General features: G+C 39.6%; 1 protein-coding gene across 9 annotated transcripts in view; it reads right to left on the bottom strand.

Annotated features, from left to right (window-relative positions):
* LOC135259585 (E3 ubiquitin-protein transferase MAEA) overlaps positions 1 to 21,846 on the bottom strand; it is a 65,459-nt gene that overhangs the window by 29,902 nt on the left and 13,711 nt on the right. For all 9 annotated transcript variants that reach the window (XR_010331332.1, XM_064344117.1, XM_064344118.1 and 6 more), the window contains one exon: positions 15,179 to 15,361. Coding sequence is in view for 8 of the 9 variants with exons in the window: in XM_064344117.1 (XP_064200187.1) it covers positions 15,179 to 15,361 (183 nt within the window). In the remaining variant the exon portion in view is untranslated. The remainder of the gene's footprint in view (positions 1 to 15,178; positions 15,362 to 21,846) is intronic.

Raw genomic sequence — 21,846 nt, 5'->3', positions numbered from 1 at the left:
CAATAACTTGTCTTCTCCAAGAAGATTGTATTGTGGGTGGATATATATATATATATATATATATATATATATATATATATATATATATAAGCAATAGCTCACGACAGGCCGTGGTATATGGTTCACAGCTAAGGGGTGTTGTACGGCCCGACACGAAGCGGAAGCTCATCACGGCCTGACGTGAGCTATTGCTTTTATAAAACGGTCAGCAAGTATGGCAATATGAAAGTAATAGATACATTCCAATTTAAACAGTTTTTACTAAAAAATAATAATGTTCAAAATAAAATAGGCCCTCCTGGCTGCCTGCACATAGTGCGAGGCGGTTGCTATGCAACGTACACACTAACGTTTTTTTTCTCAGACACGGAATGATACTGAATTGTGCAAAGGAATTAGACGTCATAGCCGTGGTATATGGTTCATATACCACGGCTATGAACCAATCAAATTTCTTGATTTGAGCTACCCGTTTTCTAATACATATATATATATACATTTGGGGCCGCTATTTGTATTTGTATCAGTATTTGTTCAACCAAGAATATGGAATTTGGAGGAAAATGTAAGTGTGGCATAAAACGAAAGTGTATGAAGTATAATCACTGGCACTGTTGCAAAATAAACGCATTAAAGTCATGGTTTTACAATGAAATCAATAATAGTCCAGTTTAACAACAGACCATTTGCTTTTGAAAGCTGTATTTAATAAACAATGTCCTGTATGTTATATAGCCATAACAGGCTTTTATAACACTGAGGTAAACAAACAGTCAAATCAAGTTTCAAAGATAAGCAAAATGTTTTTATAAATCAAAACAGTTACTCATCCTTACTCTGTACTGCATAGCACAAACTGCATGAACCCCACCATCACCACCCCTACCTGAACTCAATTATAAATTGAAAAGAATGCTTTTAGAATTCAAAAGATAGTTCCTCATCTTCATTATGAACTACTGCTATGAACTCCCAATGATTTTTTTAAACTACAAATTGAAAGGTTAACATGTTTTGTTGCTTTTTGTTTGTTGATACGTTTTCTCCCCCCTTTACCTATATGTTTGATTTGCCTAAGCATGGGTAAATTAAAAGAAAATAATCTAAATCTTGAAAATCTTGACAATTTAAAATCTGGGTGGAATACTTCTTAAAATATTATGCTCTAACTCAAACTTCCACAAGGTGTATTTTGTGGAACAGTCTACAGGGATGGGGAGACACAACATTCCCTGCTATACTGAAACGTTGCTTTGAGGAAACACTTGTTGGGTTACGAAAACCATATATTGCAAAACTATTTTCTTGAAATAAAGGATACAACTGCATTCATTTCAATGTTTGTATTTCTAAATTATTGCCAAGAAGAACCCTGCTTACACTCCTTTACATTACGGTTTACTTGGGTAAAAAGCATCAGCCAAATGAATGCAATGCAATGTGTAATTGTGTTTGTGAAAGTGTATTTAAAAGGATAAGCAAAATCTCTTTATATTTGCAAAGTTCACAGAATCAAGGAGTTCCTTTAAAACAATGCTTTCTGTATATTTCAAACACTAGAAATGAGCTAACTCAAACATCCCAAAAATCATGTCAGCACATCTCAAAAAGACCCCAATACATTACAGACAAGACCAGATTAAAACCTAGTATATGGCTGGACCTAACAGTGTTTCCTCTAGGATTTTTTTCAGCAGCGGGGGGAAAGGGTTTTGTTGTACCTGGGTGGTTCGCGCGTTCCGCCGGCATCGCAGTGAATATCAAAAGGTCATTTAAAAATATGAAATAAAATGACACTTGACTGCAAAACAAACTGTAGAACATATTTATTGACATCTATTTATTCATACATAATGGTTCTTTGAACCACTACTTACAGAAGGCACTGTATATTAGCCTCAGTGACAAAGTTTGCAGCCTGGCTGAGAGCCATGGGTGGAACCTTGTCTTGTCCACCCATTTAGGGTCCCAGCCTGATAGTATGTGCTTAATCTTCGTTTTCTCTCCACTCTCCTGTCCTCCTCCACTCTCCTCTCCACTCATCTCTTTCTGCCCTCTCTCCTGCTTCACTCTGCTCTCCTGCTCCACTCGCCTCCACTACTCCTGCCTGTGTACTTGTCTAATAAGGTTACATTTGAGAATGAGCAACGTTAGATAATTCTCTCACATCACAAATATTTCATCATGCAACCAGTAAGAACATTAAAATATTGTAGTAGCCACCACTAATGTTACATATTTTTGAAGTAGAAGGCATTTTTCCCCTTCAAGAGAGAACTGGACATTGTTACCTATTAAAATGTAAGTCCTGTAAAAATACACATAATAAACTGTCTAAATGTAAAAAACCAACTGCATACATATACATTTAGTTATATTAATACAGCCTTATTTAATATATCAACTTTAAAACAAGCAACACGCTATGAACGGAGTGTGGCACAGTGGGTAAGGAACTGCGCTTGTAACCGAAAGGTCGTAGGTTCGAATCCCGGGTAAGGACACTGCCGTTGTACCCTTGAGCAAGGTACTTAACCTGCATTGCTTCAGTATATATCCAGCTGTATAAATGGATACAATGTAAAGTGCTAAGTAAAAGTTGTGTAAGTCGCTCTGGATAAGAGCGTCTGCTAAATGCCTGTAATGTAATGTAATGTAATGTAATGAATTATCTCATCGCAACCCATTAAACCCAATGGTGCAGACGTTGCTTCATAATTTAAAACTGCTTTCCGAACGGCTATTTTGCATCCTGCGACTTGGGTTACAACTGTGAATATGTACGGATTCCTGGGTGTGCCGATAGCAACCACCCTTTCTAATATTAACCTCAAATATGCACGACAGGACACTTATACAGTATTCTAGCAAATTTGGGCCACATCTGACTTATTTGCCGGCACTGAAATAAATCGAAAAGTACTGAAAAAATAACCACTGGAGGATAACAAGGACATTTTTTCCTACATAACTAGGTACATGTTGTTACTGATATTTCACCTATGTCATATATAGTTGCACATCTGTTTATGTGACCTAGCTAATGTTAGCCGGAACATTATTTCACAATATATTATTAATATTAATAATTAGTTGGCCATGAACATCAATTGAGAATACATTGTGAATTAAAAAAAAAAAAAATCTATCTAACTTAACATTAGCTAGTTAAATCTACCTTTTTTCTTGTTCTCTGGTAACGTAATCCTGTCCTCTGCCCTGTTCAGAGCCGGCGCTAGTGGGTATGCAACGTATGCAACTGCACGGGGCCCCGAGCTTGACCAGGGGCCGGACAGGGCCCGCTGAAATGGTGGGGGAAATGCATAGAATAGCCTTTGCGCAAAATACTCGCAACATCTTAGCTCTGAAAAGTAACTACACATTTTGTCTAATCAGAGAACAATATGCTGATAATGAGGGCGTGCCCAGTAATCACAGGGGGTCACTGTCCAATAGCAGCTTTCATTATTATCTTGTCATTATTTGAAGGTTTTTGATCGCGGCTGCACGCATCACTGAACATAGATTACAGTAACGTTAGCTAACATAGCTTACACGTTTCTTGACAGTTATTTCTCAAAAATGCAGAAGTCAAAATCGGGCTTTCACAAGCGAAATGACAATAAAAAGAGGCTAGAAATGCCAAAAAGGTTTATTCACCGTGGTTCACAGGCGCAGCACCAGCGGCGAATTTGCCGCCCACGGCTTCTATTGGAGACGATGCTAGTAATGCTAACGTTCCGGACATTCCGATTCGGGAGACAGCATCGCTATCGGCAGATGTAACGTTACCCCAAGCTGAGGCTTCCCTGGAGCCTGAACCATCCACGGCAAATGCACCTCAACTGGAGGCGACACCATCCACGTCACTGGCGTCAGATGCAACTCAAACAGAGGCTAACGTTATCCCAGTACAAACACGCACGGCAACTCTGTGTACCGGTGCAGGGCCAGAAGAATCAGCAGAGCCACTAGCACAGGAGACCAGTAGCCCTACTAGCGATTCACATTTAACGTTATTGCTATTGATTATATTGATCCAGCACTGTGGCCTGATGAAATGTCACGTTTTACGAGATGACATTGTGTGTCAGAAACAGAAGGAGCTCAAAGACACTGATTTTGAATTCCCTCAAACTGATTGGCGCCGCTTTACGTTTGCAAATTATAAACGCAAGATAGGCACTCAGCATGTACTGAGACCATGGCTAGGGTACTCTACATCTAGTAATGCTGTACTTTGCTTCTGTTGCAAGCTTTTTGGACAAACTAGTGGTGGCGTTTTTGTTAAAGGTTTCAAAAACTGGCAAATGTTATCATGGAGATTGTCGGAACACGAGGGTTCATGAGCTCACTTGGAAAATTTCATTAAGTGGAAAACACTGAATAATTGCACTATTGATAATCGTGTTCAAAACGAGATTGAGAAGGAGAGAGCACGCTGGAATGCTGTGCTTTGAAGACTGTTAGATTGTACTTTATATTTGGCATCCCAGAATCTAGCTTTTTGCTTTTTATGCAGAAAATAATGACAATTAAAGCCGCAAGCGGCGTTGGGAGGGGTCCAAGCATTGGCACTATCGCGCCCCCTGGAGCGATTTTAAAATGGCTTTGTCCTCATGATCATATACCTTCACCCAACATATCTACTGAATACCATGAAGAGAAATGGATAGGAATATGTGTCTGACATAGTAAAATATTGATGACTTATGGCCAATTGTGTGCTAAGAGACGCTGTCGGATGACTTAGTTGCGTCACCATGGATGTGTCCTGGCCGCTTCCCGTAAAGGCCTTTACTATGTCGTAACACTTAGATGGCCCGGCATGTGTGTAAAGCTGCAGCGCGTCCATGCCGCAACTAAAAAAGGCGTCAGACTAGTGTTGTCATGATACCAAAATGTTGACTTTGATACCAACACCACGTTTAGTATCACGATACTCAATACTGAAACGATACTGATTCAATACTCGGTACATAACGATACTGAAATTACCTTAATATATCAGAAACGTAATGTCCACAAGGGTTGACCTCATTTTTGAATTCACGGTTTATTAAAAACCTGGTTTATTAACAACCTTTAAGTTGAAGCCTGTTCAACATATTAACCCTCTGGGGTCTGAGGGTAAAATGAGGAACACTGGTGATTGTGCCATGCTCTGACATTTGTGTAAATTTCATCAACTTTATTTGCAGTGATTCCAAAGTGTTTCATATCTCTGTTTTCAGCACAAACTCAGCTACAATAATATGGCAGCAGTAAGTAGGTCATAATCATATGTGGATTGCAAATTGCTCTAAAAACACACAAACTGTAAACAGTAGTTTTGAACATACACAGGAATGTTGTAATAAAACACACTAAACAATTGTAATTTTTGGTCACTGAAATGTGTTCATCAAGGTCTTGGGTATCAAAAGACAAAATATTTTAGCAAATCCAATGAGAAATATAAAACAAATTGCTAAAAGTTAGTGTTGTGACTACTATTTTTCAACACTAGGTGAGAATGGAAGGGCAAATAGCCTTTCTGTAATGAATATGCATTGGGTAGGAGGACCTGCCAGCTAAGTAGGCTATTCACACCTGGCCGCATGCCTCCCCATCACTAAGACAAAGGCTCAGTGAGCCATTTAAGTCGCGTTTCCACCAAAATTACCCGGAACTTTCAGTCCCAGGAACTACTTTACCAGGAACTAAAAGGTTCCTTCAGCCAATGGTTGTCTGCGTTTCCACCGGGGTCTAAAGTACCGCAAAGATTAGGCAAATTAGCCCACTGACGTATGAAAAAGCGACGTTGTCGTCGGTCCATCTGTCATATGATTTCTTCTGTAACCCCATACTACCACCGAAGTAGCCTACATTATTTTCTAATAACCGGGACAGCCCGGAGGGATTTATTCCACTTATATACAACAGGTTACCAACAATGACTATATATGGTTACTTTTGTATTTATTGATTTTCATATATCCTCTCAAACACATTCATTATGTTTTTATGCGAACATTCGCTTTCATGTCTTGACATCCGAAGCGACAGAATGCATTCACATTTATATGTATAACTGGCAACAACAGCAGAAAACATGCACACGTTGTAAACAATTTGCTGTTTGATTATTTTCTCGTCGTCAATTCCATATAGGCTAATCGCAAAATGACAAGAATAGAACGAAAACTCGGACTTGCGTGAAAATTTAAATTAGTAGTGGTACAGCCACCGTTTGCTTTCCTTCGAAGTTACTGCTAGCCGAGCAGCGAAGTGTGCCCTCCAGATGCGAACCATGCACCATAAATTAGTCCATAGTCTTCCTGGTCTTTTCGTGGAATTGAAAAATGGCAGTAAAACTGAGTAAAATTACAGCAGTCTGAAAAAGCTAAAGGGACGATTACCAGAATTAACCTGTTATTTTACCCTGACAAAAAGTGCGGAAGGTGATTTCCAGTTTGCTTGTACTGTATCACCAATTTTAATTACGCAGAACTACCGCATACCTCACATAACTGTATCAAACATTTTGAGTCAATTACAACGGGCTAACAAAGAAAATCCGGAAGAAAATATTCAGCAACCAAATTAATCCGTTTGAATGTTTTAGTACGTAATATGCTGTCCCAGCACGAATGCTTAGCATTTTATAAAACGAATACTAAAGCAAGAAAAGAGCAGAAGAGCACACGTTATAATTCCAAGACGTTGGCAGGCTATAACCAAAAGTAGGCTACTGCGCTGCATAACATACAAGTTTGATTTGAAGTTATTATGAAAATAAATCGGTTTGCGCCTGCATATTTTTAAACATGGCGCCTGAAAACAAAAAATAACCAAAAAATGCTGCGAGTACTCGACCAATCAGAAATGTTCAGCGCTGCAAGCTCCACCCAAAAGGTTCCTGTACTTTCGGAAAGTACTACCCCCCGAGCAGGAACCTTTTGGGGGGTAAAATAAAGCCCCAGGAACTAAATTTAGACCCTAGTTCCTGCGGTGGAAACGCGGCTATAGAAGACAGAAACAAAGACATCTTTTGATTTTAGAACATTTATTGAAGCAAACTATACGCATGGAAGATGAGATGAGACTGGTGTACTCTTGCAACGCTTGCGTGGCCTCTTAGCTAGTGGTGAACTAGGCCGTGTTACCTGATCAGCATCTCTGTAAATATGATAAAAACAAAATTGTTAGGAAATGTGACATTAAATCAAACTTTATTTATATAGCACAGTTCCTTCAACAGGTGAAAATTAAATTTACAAAAAAGGGGCAAACCACTAACTAACGAAAACAAAACTTAGGAAATGTGACATGGTTACATCATATACAAACAAAGAACCAAACAAACACAACCAGACGCAGAGAGGTAGCCTATAATTTTGAGAAGCAATGGTTAGAATCGTTCGTAGTGTGGGAATTTACAAGCGCGCATATTAGTGAATATTCCTACAAACACACAGAGAATGTAATACAGCACACATTTACAAATAATGCAAACTATCAACAAAACAACATTAGCTAAACTAAATAAACATTGATATTCCAGCTCAACTACACACAACTCATCAATAACAATGCCTCAATCTGAAGTAGGCTAGGTCTGTTTAGCTAAGTGGTTATTATATTGCTATTTCCCGAATTTACTTACAGTATGCTAATATCGATTGTGCGAGGACATCAGTTTTAGAATCCTAGTCACGCCACTACACGCCAGGCATGGGCTATTTATTACCAATATGATCGAAAAAAATACAGTCTACCTGCTACTTCTAACACACAACCAGACGCAGAGAGCCTAGCCTATAATTCTGAGATGCAATAGTTTGAATCGTTCGTAGTGTGGGAATTTATAAACGCGCATATTGCTGGATATTCCTACAAACACAGAGATACGTTGCAATACAGTACACATATTTACCAATATGATCATAAGAAATATACTTACTCATGAAGTTGATCCTCAGCTGGATCAGTTCGCTGTTCGAAATGACACCGCTCTTCATCAATGTCGGCTTCCGGACGGACCATTTTCCAAAATTAAACCGAAATGTTTACCTCAAAAGAAGTGAATTAGGCTACACTTTGACATTCTATCCTGCTTTCGCAGGCTTGGCATTTCTCCCATGGATCTCGCATCGCCCCTACCCTACTATGCCCCCTCCTCCTATGGAGAGTAGTTATAATGTCGTTAACGTGAATGCGATTTGGGCGGACTTCCTGCTGAACGAAATTCACATTGTAATGAATAAGGATTAACGAAGCATACATGGTTTAATTAATCAAATTTAGAACTTTTAAAACAATTCATATTATTTGTCAATGGGTGCATGGAGAGTCGCGATTCTAAGGTTTCTGTCAATGTTTTTGTTGCGTCTGTATGATAACAACTCGTGAAGTTAATCATCCAAATAGAAATGAAAGTTCATTTAATCTTGCCGAGCTCCGCCGGCGAAGCTCCTGACCCCAGAGGGTTAATAAGCATAGGCCAATAGTGTTACAACACTAAACAAAAATTAAAAAGTTTTAAACTAAATAATCATTATACAGGTCTTTCACCTTTAAATAGATCTAAAAAGAGCATATTTTAATAACAACACAGCATCTTCCTACAATAAAATATTTCCAAATTAGAACACCTATTGCTACTGAAGTCAACTGACTCGAAGCTTGCGCTGTATCAACGAAGTGAATGCACAAGCGCACATCACCTCACTTGGCAACCTTAGTTGCTACTGCCATCTAGCGAAGATTCTGACAAATTACACTTTTCATCCTCACAATCAGTAATGCGGGAGACACATTTCCCTGGCTTTTACATTTGACACAAAACTACCGAACGTTGGAAAATTCAAATACCTAACCGTTTCTTTTTTTTTTTTTTTTAAGTACCGAAAAAGTGCTGAAGTTTCAGTATACCGTGCAACACTACGTAAGACACATATTCCAATCCATTGCTCAGCTTAGCAGGGAATGCACATTTCAGAGCGCCTCAGAGACAGATAGAATAATAACACATAAATACACATTTCAAATGATAAATACGACATTGAGAAAAACGAAACAAAAGACGAAATATCAACTCGCGACCCGCGTGCTGTGCGCAGAGTAGCCTACCGTATTATTTATTTAGACATTGGCAGATAAGCAAATTTTCGGTTATGCTGACCTATAAAACGCTATTCCAAAAGCAAAATCAAAATCAAAAGTATACATCGTTAGAAAGCTTTTACTCTCACCTACTGAATAAATGAATTGTCAATCAAGCCAATTTGTACTAAAAAGGGCGACAACGCCGTAAGCAACAGGTGTGGCATTACGCACAGCTATTTTTGAAGGTAGCCGACCCAGGCGTCACAAATGCGCGTATATTTCACAAACAGATTGTCCAAGACAATATATGACCACTCAGTCGCAAAAGGGACATCTCTACGCGTAAAACCAATGGTAAGATTGTGTATTTATTCAATGTTTAGTCCCAGATATTGACTGTAGAATGACATGGTATAATTAAAAAAAAATTTGTCTCGTTTATTTCGTTATTCAGTGAGCAGCGTTTTCACTGCTGTATTGGCATATTTTAGGGCTAATGTTGGGTTTATCTTGTTGCTACGGAATATTAGCCTACATTACATTACAGGCATTTGGCAGACGCTCTTATCCAGAGCAACGTGCAACAAAGTGTATAATCATAATCAGGAACAAGTGTGTCGAAAACCCTAAAGAGAAGTACCGTTCCAAATGCAGGGAACAACCGCATAGTTCAACTTGGACCCTGTAGGTTAAAATGATTAACACTAACACAAACAAGAACAGCAACAACGCAGTCTATGCAAAAATACAAGCAATAGCCTAGTTAAGATGAGTGCATTAACTAAGTCACCTACGAAACAGCTAACTAGTTACAACCCTAAGCTTACAGTCAATTTAGAGGTTAAATTGAGAATACGATTTCTCTCAGCATAATGACGGATTTAAAGACTAAACGAACTCACCCGATATTGTCTTCAAATGGATCCATGCCAAAGAAAAGTAATGATTCATCCTCTCAAAGCTTTTACTAACAAACTTTTAGTAGCAAAAAACGAAATATCAACTCGCCATCCATGCTAACTGCTTCCTACGCTCAGAGTACCGTATTATTTATTTAGACATTGGCAGAGTACAGCATAAATAATAGTAATTGCAGCGAGAAACTGCAGCTGTAGACGCAAGTTAGTCTGTTCTGTTATGGTAGCAATGGAACGAAGGGGACTATATATGTATTACCGTCATTGTTTTATTATACCAGCGTGTTTTCGCACGTTTGCACAGAAACTCAAATACTATCAATAAAATGGTTTAGCTATTTCTCAGCATAATGACAGATTCAAAGACTAAACGAACTCACCCGATACTGTCTTCAAATGGATCCAGGCTCAAGAAAAGTAATTATTCATCCTCTCAAAAAGCTTTTACTAACAAACTTTTGGTAGCCTAGCATGCACTCTGGCTGGCACTGTCTTCCATTGCTTCCCCGACGCTCAGACCCTCCCCTCACTGATAAAAACTAGACCCTACGGTGTCGGATTACTTGCGTCGCCATGGATGTCGCTTGCCGTAAAGAAGTTTACTAGATGTCGTAACACTTAGATTTGGAGCTCCAGCTCTTCCGCAACCCAACTAATAAAAAAGTCCAAATGGCGGGCAAACAATATGGCGGACATAGGTGCCCAATGGCAAAGTTGTAGAGCACATTCAGATGCATCGGTCGATGAAGTTTTGTGTTGATCTGACTTATGGTGTAGGAGTTATGGCCTTTTAAAGTATGACCCTTTGTTATAGCGCCACCATCTGGTCGACATAGGTGATTTGTAGTGACTGAGTAGTGGGGGGCCATAGGAACCCACCTACCAAATTTGGTTGGTCTGCAACTTATGGTTGCTGAGCCTCAGACATTTTAGCGGAGAAAAATAAGAATAATAATAATAATCCTAACAAATACAATAGGGTTCCACCAGCTTCGCTGCTTGGACCCCTAATAATAATAATCCTAACAGATACAATAGCGTTCCACCAGCTTCGCTGCTTGGACCCCTAATAATAATAATAATAATCCTAACAGATACAATAGCGTTCCACCAGCTTCGCTGCTTGGACCCCTAATAATAATAATAATAATCCTAACAGATACAATAGGGTTCCACCAGCTTCGCTGCTTGGACCCCTAATAATCCTAACAGATACAATAGGGTTCCACCAGCTTTGCTGCTTGGACCCCTAATAATCCTAACAGATACAATAGGGTTCCACCAGCTGCTTGGACCCCTAATTATGTGAAGCTTATCGAACTTTTAGCTAAATATGACCCAGTCATGGCTGACCATTTAAGACGGGCTCAGAACAGTAAAGTCCACTATCTCAGTAAAGATAGCCAGAATGAATTTATTACGTTATTAGCAGATGCTGTTTTAAAGAAAATCAGACACAATGTGCAAACAGCTCCATATTACAGTGTGTTAATGGACTGCACTCCAGATATATCGCACAAAGAGCAGCTGTCTCTTATGATCAGATATGTTTCAACAAATGAAAACAAAGTAGAGGTCAATGAAAGCTTTTTAGAGTTTGTTACAGTTGAAAACACTACAGGAGAGGGACTTACCAATATGCTACTCGATGGACTTGCTGAGCATAACATAGAAATCGAACACTGTAGAGGGCAGTGTTACGATAACGGTGCTAACATGAAGGGAGTCCATGGTGGGACCTCGCTCTGCAGCGTGCCGCCAAATCCTCTGTTGAAGCCAAGGCTTTCTTTGGTATATTGAACAGGCTATACACAATCTTTTCGAAGTCAACAAAACATTGGGAAACAGCGCTTGACAAAGTTTACTTTAAAATTGCTCTCAGAAACTCGGTGGAGTGCTCGTGCTGACGCCACAAAAGCAGTTTATGAACAGCTTCCAGAGCTAAGAGATGCGATGCTTGAAGTGGCCGACAGGCTCAGCTGTGACAGTGAAATGCTCTTTGAAATATCTGGCCGTGTGAAAACAATAGAAACGTTTGACTTCATTGTAAGCTTGGCAGTCTGGAACACAGTGCTAAACACCGTTAATCGCGCCAGTGTGATTTTGCAAGAACCAAAATTGAATATGACACATGCAATGGATGTTGTGGCTGCTGTGAAAGACACCTTGTGTGAATACAGACAGACTGGTCTCGTTACTAATCCAAGAGGGGAAAGCACTGGCTGAGAAGATGGGACACGGAGCCCACATTCTCGGAACACTGAACAAGGCGCAGCAAACGGCTTCCAGGTGAATTGTCTGCAGATGAGCCATTGAATGGATAGCAAAAATTTGAGGTTAACTTTTTCAACTGTTTACTGGACACTATCTTGATGGAGACAGAGGAACGTTTTTCCTTTTTTCAGGAGCTTGATGAACGATTCGGCTTTTTGTTTAAGATAAAGAAATGTGGAAACGACACAAATCTGAAACAAGCCAGCAACAACCTTGCCTGTTTTCTGGGGGACATAAACAGCAATGAGTTGTCTGAGGAGTTAACTTTTCTCTCACCTGCTTCCAAATGATGTCACTTCTCCTGCCAAAGTGTTACAGTATGTCTTAGAGAAGGACATGAAAAGTACTTTCCCCAACACATCAATCGCTCTGCGGATGCTACTGACAGTGCCTGTGGCAGTGGCAAGTGCTGAGCGATCGTTCAGCAAACTGTCTCTGATCAAAAAAAATCTCTGATCAACTATGTCTCAGGAGAGACTTTCTGCCTTGGCTGTACCTGAAAGCAAACTGGCTCGACAAACAGACTATCAAGAGGTCATCGCAGTTTACTGCAGCCAAAGTCGGCTGTGCTCAGCTGTGATGCTGAGTCTATGTTTTATTTTGATTTTATAAAGGCAGCGCCATCTGCTGTATTTTTGTGGTAGGCAGCTATATGCGTTTGTTGTGAGTTAGTTCGCAGATCCTGTCTGTCTACTCTGCAGTCTGCTAATGCTATAGTTATTAATTGCCATTATTTGTGTGGTTATGAAGCAATGCTGCACACAGTAGCATAATGAATGTTAGTTTTTTTAATACAGTAGCTAGTTTGTTTACCTTCTCACTTTTGTATCTGGCGATTAACAGTGTATTTGGTTGGGGGTGTGTGTGTGTGTCTGTGGCATTTGTAATTGTTTGTTGATCCATCAGTGCTTTTATCTGAAAATAAGAGATGCTTAATGCCCACATAACATCAGAAGACATTGTATTATAATGTGCTATATAATCTATTATTATTATTATAACGCAATGTGTGATGACGTAAATAAAATAGCGTTCCTCCACTAAAAAAATCCCCACTACACCACTGAAAGTAACCTGATTATTGCGTGACTGTTTTCAAAAGCATTCTGGTACATAGGCTAACGTCAAAGCGGAGATACAGTAGCTCTATTTAAAGGGATCATATACTTTACATTACAGTCATGGTTAACTCTTTTCAGTAATTTCCCAATATTGTTCTTTGTGGAGGGCCCATTTCACCCGCTTTGCATACAGGCCCAAAGGACACTAGCGCCGGCACTGGCCCTGTTTGTCACTCTGCCTGCCCTGAGGAGAAAATGCTGTACTGGCACTGTTGTTTATTTGGTTGTCATGACACACGTGATCCGGCTGACCAATGGTGTAACTTCATCACTCAGTCACTCAGTCACAGACATTTGCGTTTGTAGGGCTGGCCCTACAAACACGAATTGCGGTCCAGCCAAAAACACAGCACTGGTTGGTTAACAGCAGAGGCATTACAGTAGGGCTGCAACTAACAACTATTTTGATAATCGATTAATCTGTTGATTATTTCTTATTAATCGATGAATCGGATGAAAACACAAAAACAAATTTTATTTCAATCATTTTATTCAAAAAACAAAATGGACAATGTTATTCCAAATGGACAATATTAACACAAATAACAGACCTAAATGTATGCTATACAACATGTGCAAAAGATATATGCTCGTTTTTTTTATAAAGTGTATCTGTCAAAACTGCTGCTTGCTGTGGTGTGCATGGCACTTTATTCTCCATCAAGTAGCCACTCATGGAGAGTTGTTTATTTCTGAAATGAGAAATACAGTATGAGTATGCATAGTAGCACATTTTACATAAAACTCAATACATGCCTTGTTGTTTTAGTTAACAATTGATTATGTAAAGGCCATTCACCCAAAGGCCAAGTACAGACAAGACAATTTTTTTATGTAACAGATATGCTCCAAATAATGCAATTTGTCCTAGCTCATTCCTTACATACAATACAGTGTCTCACTCCAACCTAATTTCAGCAAATTAACACTTAGAAATAGCTTAATAATTAAATTAATAATTGTAATACGTGATTATCTCTACCGGGTAGCGTTAATTAGCTTTCTAGACTAACGTTAACTATAGCGCCTCTGCTCTACCACTGACGTTAGCCAGCTAGTTAAATACACTTTTCATGCAATATTGAAGTAAATTTGACTTAACAGACCATTCAAGCTGGATCGCGAGCAAACACCGGCTATTAGATAAACGAGAAGAACTACCTGCTGTGAGACGAACGATTCCTCACTTCAAAACGCAACGCATGCCATGGGTCTAAACTCGTTTAATTAATTAAAATTTTGTAGTAACTTACCCTGCTGTTGAGTCCCCTTCATCCATGGCTCCAACATGTTTTTGTTTCAGGTGTTCTCTGATTACCGTGGTGCTCCCGTGCCATGCAAGATCGGTTGTACAGTTTGCAGCTAACACACTTTTTACTCAAATTTAATGTGCTCCCATATATACAGATGATTTTGGTCAAACAGTTTTCTCCGCCTCTGCCATGTTTCAAATGTTTTTTCTTTCTTGAAGTGACGTAACCAGCTTCGCGGCACAGCGTGCAACATCGACCCAACAAATCGATAATGAAATTTGTTGCCAACTATTTTTATAATAGAATTTTATCGATTTCATTGATTCGTTGTTGCAGCCCAACATTACAGTTCTTGAAAAGTACAAAGAAGGGCAACAAAACTGGTTCATGGTATGACATGCAAACTAAGGAGACAAGACTTAAGGCACTTAATCCATTCAGGCTTAGCAGAAGGTTCTTTAAAAGGAGATTAGATGGCCCTTACAAAGTAGTGTTTTGGGTCTATGGTTGGGTGGGGGCTCACCTTCCTCTTGAGGGCACTCAGCTTCTCCACCACCCCGTCCAGCAGGGACACCACCGAGTCCACCACTGGGAAGCTGCTCAGTGTCTTCTCCAGCTCCGCCACCACCATGGTCACGTGACTGGTCTCACGATCAATGTTCTTCTGTGCTGCCCTGAACCGCTTGTTCAGTGTCTCATAGGGCACCTGAAGGTATGCAACAGAGATAAGGAAATCAAAAGAGCATACAAAATCACTAAATATTTCAGTGGATGAGGCTAAGTGATAGAAATATGTAATTGGTTATTACATTCCACATTAAATATATATTTTTGTGCAGCTGTATACTATAATGGCTACTAGCTGATCTTATGCTCAGAAAATGCTGTTGAATCTAGTCAGTTAAAGGTATGATATTACGGTGGCTGACAAGGGCAAACGCGCTACAACGGCCCAAAACCTTTCCATTAGGAGAAACGTGCTTCAGCTTCAGAAATGATGCCAATTCAAAAACACATACAGAACAACGGAAACGTGCCACAAATGGAAAAACATGCTGCAGAAAGCCAAAACAAATACATTAACAGCAAACACGCTGCAAATACAGAAACGATGCAAAATCAAAAACACACAAACTCCGGAAACATATGCAACAGAAAAACACTGCATATCCAGTCAACATAACGGAAGTTCTCCAGAAGAGAAAAAAGAGATTAAAAAAAATATTAAAGAGGCACCATAAAAAGGTACGTATTCTATTTTACATTTGGCTTTAGTCTTTTACAATATTATAAAAGAGCAACAGATTTACGTAGCTAGCATTGAAGTGCTACAGACTTTGACTTCTACAAGAGCTTGCTAGCGACAACATTGAGTGCCAGATCTTGCATTTAACTCTAGCTAACGTTATCTGTAGTGGTAGCTAACTACTTTCCAGAAGGCCCGAGTGTTTTGATTGCATTTAGTTTTCTCTCCTCTACATCATCTCCACATATGATAGGATACTTAATTGATCAGCGAGGGGACATTGCATAAGAGGAAGGTGGAGAGAGGACAACTGGAAGTGAAGAGAGGTGAAAAGGAGAGCAGAACACATAAAACACTAGTTAAAAACCCATATAAGTTACTGAAATGTAGAACACTTTTAAAAAATCTTATTTAAATAGTTAGGAAAACAAAATATCCACTCTCTCTGAAGTAACTTCGCCGACCTTGCAAACTCTCCTCTTTTTTACTTTTTTTTTTCCACAGATGTACTGTCCATTCTGTGGATCCGCCGTGACAGCTTCTCCTGGCTTTTGTTGTGTGTGTGGCAGAAACATCAGATTTCTAAAAGATGTGGCAAACAAAGTCCCTGAGGAGATGCCCACCACTACTGCACATCCTAATGCACAGCCTAGCACTAGTGCAGGTAAATATATTTGTAGTTGTATGGTGGGGACTCCATTAGGGAGTTATGCGCCTTTATGTCATAGGCCACACCCATCGCCACACCCCCCTCACAAAAACACGTGACCTCTTCTTTGGCTCATGACCAACCTTTCCACAAAATCTTGAGCAAGTCTGTGAATCAATTCGGGAGTTGTGCACCTTTTTGTGATAGGCCACGCCCATCGCCACGCCCCCTCACACAAACACGTGACCTCTACTTCGGCTCATGCCCAACCTTTCCACAAAATCTTGTGCAAATCTGTGAATCCATTCGGGAGTTATGCGCCTTTTTGTGATAGGCCACGCTCATCGCCACGTCCCCTCACAAAAACGTGACCTCTTCTTTGGCTCATGACCAACCTTTCCACAAAATCTTGAGCAAATCTGTGAATCAATTCGAGAGTTATGCGCCTTTTTGTGATAGGCCCCGCCCATCGCCACACCCCCTCACAAAAACACGTGACCTCTTATTTGCCTCATGACCAACCTTTCCACAAAATCTTGAGCAAATCTGTGAATCAATTCGGGAGTTATGTGCCTTTTTGTGATAGGCCACGCTCATTGTCACGCCCCCTCACACACCCTCACACAAACGTGACCTCTTCTTTGGCTAATGACCAACCTTTCCACAAATTCTTGAGCAAATCTGTGAATCAATTCGGGGGTTATGCACCTTTTTGTGATAGGCCACGCTCATCACCACGCCCCCTCACGCCCCCTCACACACCGTCACACAAACACGTGACCTCTTCTTTGGCTCATGACTAACCTTTCCACAAAATCTTGAGCAAATCTGTGAATCAATTCAGGAGTTATGCGCCTTTTTGTGATAGACCACGCCCCCTCACACAAACACGTGACCTCTTCTTTGGCTCATGCCCAACCTTTCCACAAAATCTTGTGCAAATCTGTGAATCAATTCGGGAGTTATGCGCCTTTTTGTGATAGGCCACGCCCCCTCACACAAACACATGACCTCTTCTTTGGCTTATGCCCAACCTTTCCACAAAATCTTGTGCAAATCTGTGAATCCATTCGGGAGTTATGCGCCTTTTTGTGATAGGCCACGCTCATCGCCACGCCCCCTCACAAAAACACGTGACCTCTTCTTTGGCTCATGACCAACCTTTCCACAAAATCTTGAGCAAATCTGTGAATCAATTCGGGAGTTATGCACCTTTTTGTGATAGGTCAGGCCCACCGCCACGCCCCCTCTTGGTCAATCGGCCTTAAAAGTTACTCAGCTCAACCTTCGGTCATGACCAACGTCCATGCATAATTTCAGCCTCCTGGGGCTAAAAACCATGGCCGCTATGGGGTGGGACACTTTTTGTGGACCAACCGACTGACTGACAGACAAAGCTATAGAGCTGCGGTCGCAGCTAAAAATCAAATCTCATTAAAAAGATGCAACTGTAAGTTACGACTCAAGACAAAGAGATCCAAGTTGACAGAAGATTACACATGCAGGAATGTGTCATTTGACCCCACATAAGAGCTGAATTTTCTCTGACAACCTTTTGGTTGTGTCCTAGCTTTGGGCTGGTATTGTGAGCCAGATTCTGCATGAGGTGTAAAAATAAATTTCCAATTAAATAAATATATTATATAAATAATGTATAATAAATTATACACTTTGTTGTACGTCGCTCTGGATAAGAGCGTCCGCCAAATGCCTGTAATGTAATGCAATAGTCTGACTTGTGTTATGCCACGCCCAATTTATTGCATTTGTAGCGCCCCCTAGTGGTCGATTTGAATGAAACATTCAGGTACGTATGTGGACATTTCCTGAAAGTTTTGTGATGATTGGCCCAACGATTGTTGACTTTGGTCTATTTATGTGCTGAGCCACGCCTTTTGAAGTTCACTGGTCAATATCTTCAAAACGCAATAAGATATCAACAAGCTTTTAAGAACTTTTCATAAGCTTGGTCCAGTAATGAACCACAGAAAACTTGGTAACAATCGGACCTGCAGATTAGGAGGAGATGTCAAAAATGTGTTTTTCCAAAAATTCTAAATGGCGGAAAATCTAGTCACACAGACTTAGTGGTTCTTGATGCAAATTTGTAGAGTGAGGATAGATGGATGTCTGTAGCAACTTTCGTGTAAATCGGACTCACGGAATTTCATGTCTCCACCATTTACCATCTCACGGGAATTTGTGCAAACATTTCTGAAAAAAATGAATAATAAACCAGCACAAAAGCAAAAACAATAGGGTTTCACAGCTCTTTGGGTTTGAACCCCTAATAAAAGGTAACAAGTAGTCAGAATTCACCTTTTGAAAATGCAACATTCTTTTTCAGGAATTCTTTAGCCAACTCTAAAAAGTTCTGCCATGGCTGCCTCAGACCGGCACTCCCTACTAGGGCTGGGCCGGTTATTTCATAATCATGCGATTTACGGTCATCGACACATACGCGGAAAATCCGTCATAATCGCCATTTGTTAATGTTTACTTTTTCATAATGTTGTTGCCAAAATAATTTATCTTTCCTATAAATATACATAAATAATTAAATGTATGCTTAAACACCACACGGTCCCCCTCTAAAACAAATGTGACAATACTTCTCCCTGCAACAATCTTTAAATCGTGCGCTGTCTCTGAAGTTTACCATGCACCTCCGCTAATCTGGGAGGGGGTTGCAAAGGAAGCATTGTTTTTAATCTCCCTTTGCAGTAGACTATGTAGGCTAATAATAATAATAATAATTATTATTATTATTATTATTATTATTATTAAAGCTGCAAGCCGCATTGGGAGGGGTCCAAGCATTGGTACTATTGCACACCCTATGGAGCGATTTTAAAATGGTTTTGTGCTCATGATCATGTACCTTCACCCAACATATCTACTGAATATCATGATGATTGTATAAAATATTGATGACTTGCGGCCAATTTTGTGCCGAGAGACGCTGTCAGATTACTTCGTTGCGTCGCCATGGATGTGTCCTAGCCGCTTGCTGTAAAGGCCTTTACAATGTCGTAGATGGCATGTCATAACACTTAGATGGCCCGGCGTGTATGTAGAGCTGCAGTGCTTCCGCGCTGCAACTAAAAAAGGCGCCAGACTAGTGTTGTCACGATACCAAAATTTTGACTTTGATACCGATACCAGGCTTAGTATCACGATACTGAAACAATACATGAAACTTAAACGATACTGATTCGATACTCGGTACCTAATGATACTGAAATTACTTTAATAGATCAGAAACAAAATGTCCACAAGGGTTGACCTCATTTTCAAATTCACGATTTATTAACAACCTGGTTTATTAACAACCTTTAATTTGAAGCCTGTTCAACATATTAATAAGCATAGGCCTACAGTGTTACAACACTAATTGAAAAATATATTAAATATATTTCAAAAATTAAACAATTGTAAAGTAAATAATCTTTGAACAGGTCTTTCACTTTTAAATAGATCTAAAAACAGCATATTTTAATAACAATACAGCATCTTCCTATAATAAAATATTTCCAGATTAGAACACCTATTGCTACTGAAGCTTGCGCTGTATCAACGAGGATGAATGCACACGCGCACGTCACCTGACTTGGCTACCTTAGTTGCTACTGCCATCTAGCGAAGATTCTGACAAATTACACCTTTCATCCTCTCAATCAATAATGCGGGAGACACATTTCCCTGGCTTTTACATTTAACGCAAAACTACCGAATATTCTAATACTGAACCGTTTCTTTTTTCTTTTTTTTTTTTAAGTACCGAAAAAGTGCTGAAGTTTTGGTGTACCGTGCAACACTACGTCAGACACAAACCTATTCCAATCCATGGCTCAGCTTAGCAGAGAATGCACATTTCAGAGCGCCTCAGAGACAGATAGAATAATAATACATATTTCTAATAAAAAATACGACATTGAATAAAACGAAACAAAAAACGAAATATCAACTCGCCATCCCTGTTACCTGTGTGCTGCCCGCAGAGTACTGTATTATTTATTTCGACATTGGCAGACTACAGCATAAGTCTTAAAAGACTACAGTCTTTTATAGCAACGGAACGAACCGAAATATTTTGAGCAGTAATACTTACATAGCAATGATGAAATTTTATGTGTTCGGTAGATAGAGACAGAGACAGTAAAGCAATGATACAGTCCTATCTGCTTGTGTTTTGCTCCAGAAAACGATGTCAGATAGGTCTATCAGCAAACATATGGCTTAGCTATGCCCAGAAGTTGTCAATAATAATAGTATTTTTCAAGAAATTATGAAACATCGTTGACAACGTTTCGTTAGGTGCAGCGTCTTTTACTGCTACCCCATAGTGAATGCGTAAGTGAATGCGATAAGAAAATCTTTGGTTACGCTGACCGATAAAACGCTATTCCAAAAGCAAAATCAGACATGTTATACATTGTTAGAAAGCTTATACTCTCACCTACTGAATAAATGAATTGTCAATCAAGCCAGGCTGTACTAAAAAGGGAGACAACGCCATAAACAACAGGTGTGGTATTAGGCACAGCTATTTTTGAAGGTACCCACGCATCACAGATGCGCGTATATTTCACAAATGAATTGTCCAAGACAATATGACCACTCAGTCTCAGAAAGAACATCTCTATGCATAAAACCAACGGTAAGGTTGCATATTTATTCAATATTTACTCCCAGATATTGGCTGTAGAATGACATGGTATCATTTTTTAAAACGTTGTCTCGTTTATTTCGTTATTCAGTGAGCAGCCTTTTCACTGCCGTATTAGCATATTTTAGGGCTAATGTCGGGTTTATCTTGTTGCTACGGAGTATTACATTACATTACAGGGATTTGGCAGACGCTCTTATCCAGAGCGACGTACAACAAAGTGTATAATCATAATCAGGAACAATTGTGTCGAAAACCCTAGAGAGAAGTACCGTTCCAAGTGCAGGGAACAACCGCATAGTTCAACTTGGAACTTGTAGGTTAAACTGATTAACACTAACACAAACAAAAACAGCAACAACGCAGTCTATGCAAAAATACAAGCAATAGTTAAGACGAGTGCATTAACAAAGTCACCTACGAAACAACTACCTAGTTACAACCCTAAGCTTACAGTCAATTTAGAGATTAAATTGAGAATACGATTTCTCTCAGCATAATGACGGATTCAAAGACTAAACAAACTCACCTCTTCAAATGGATCCATGCCAAAGAAAAGTAATGATTCATCCTCTCAAAAAGCTTTTACTAACAAACTTTTAGTAGCAAAAAACGAAATATCAACTC

Source organism: Anguilla rostrata, chromosome 7 (genome assembly GCF_018555375.3).
Source record: "Anguilla rostrata isolate EN2019 chromosome 7, ASM1855537v3, whole genome shotgun sequence".
In the NCBI taxonomy this organism is placed as follows: Eukaryota; Metazoa; Chordata; class Actinopteri; order Anguilliformes; family Anguillidae; genus Anguilla; species Anguilla rostrata.
The sequence above is the reverse complement of the archived record's forward strand: the minus strand, read 5'-3'. Positions and strand labels throughout refer to the sequence as shown.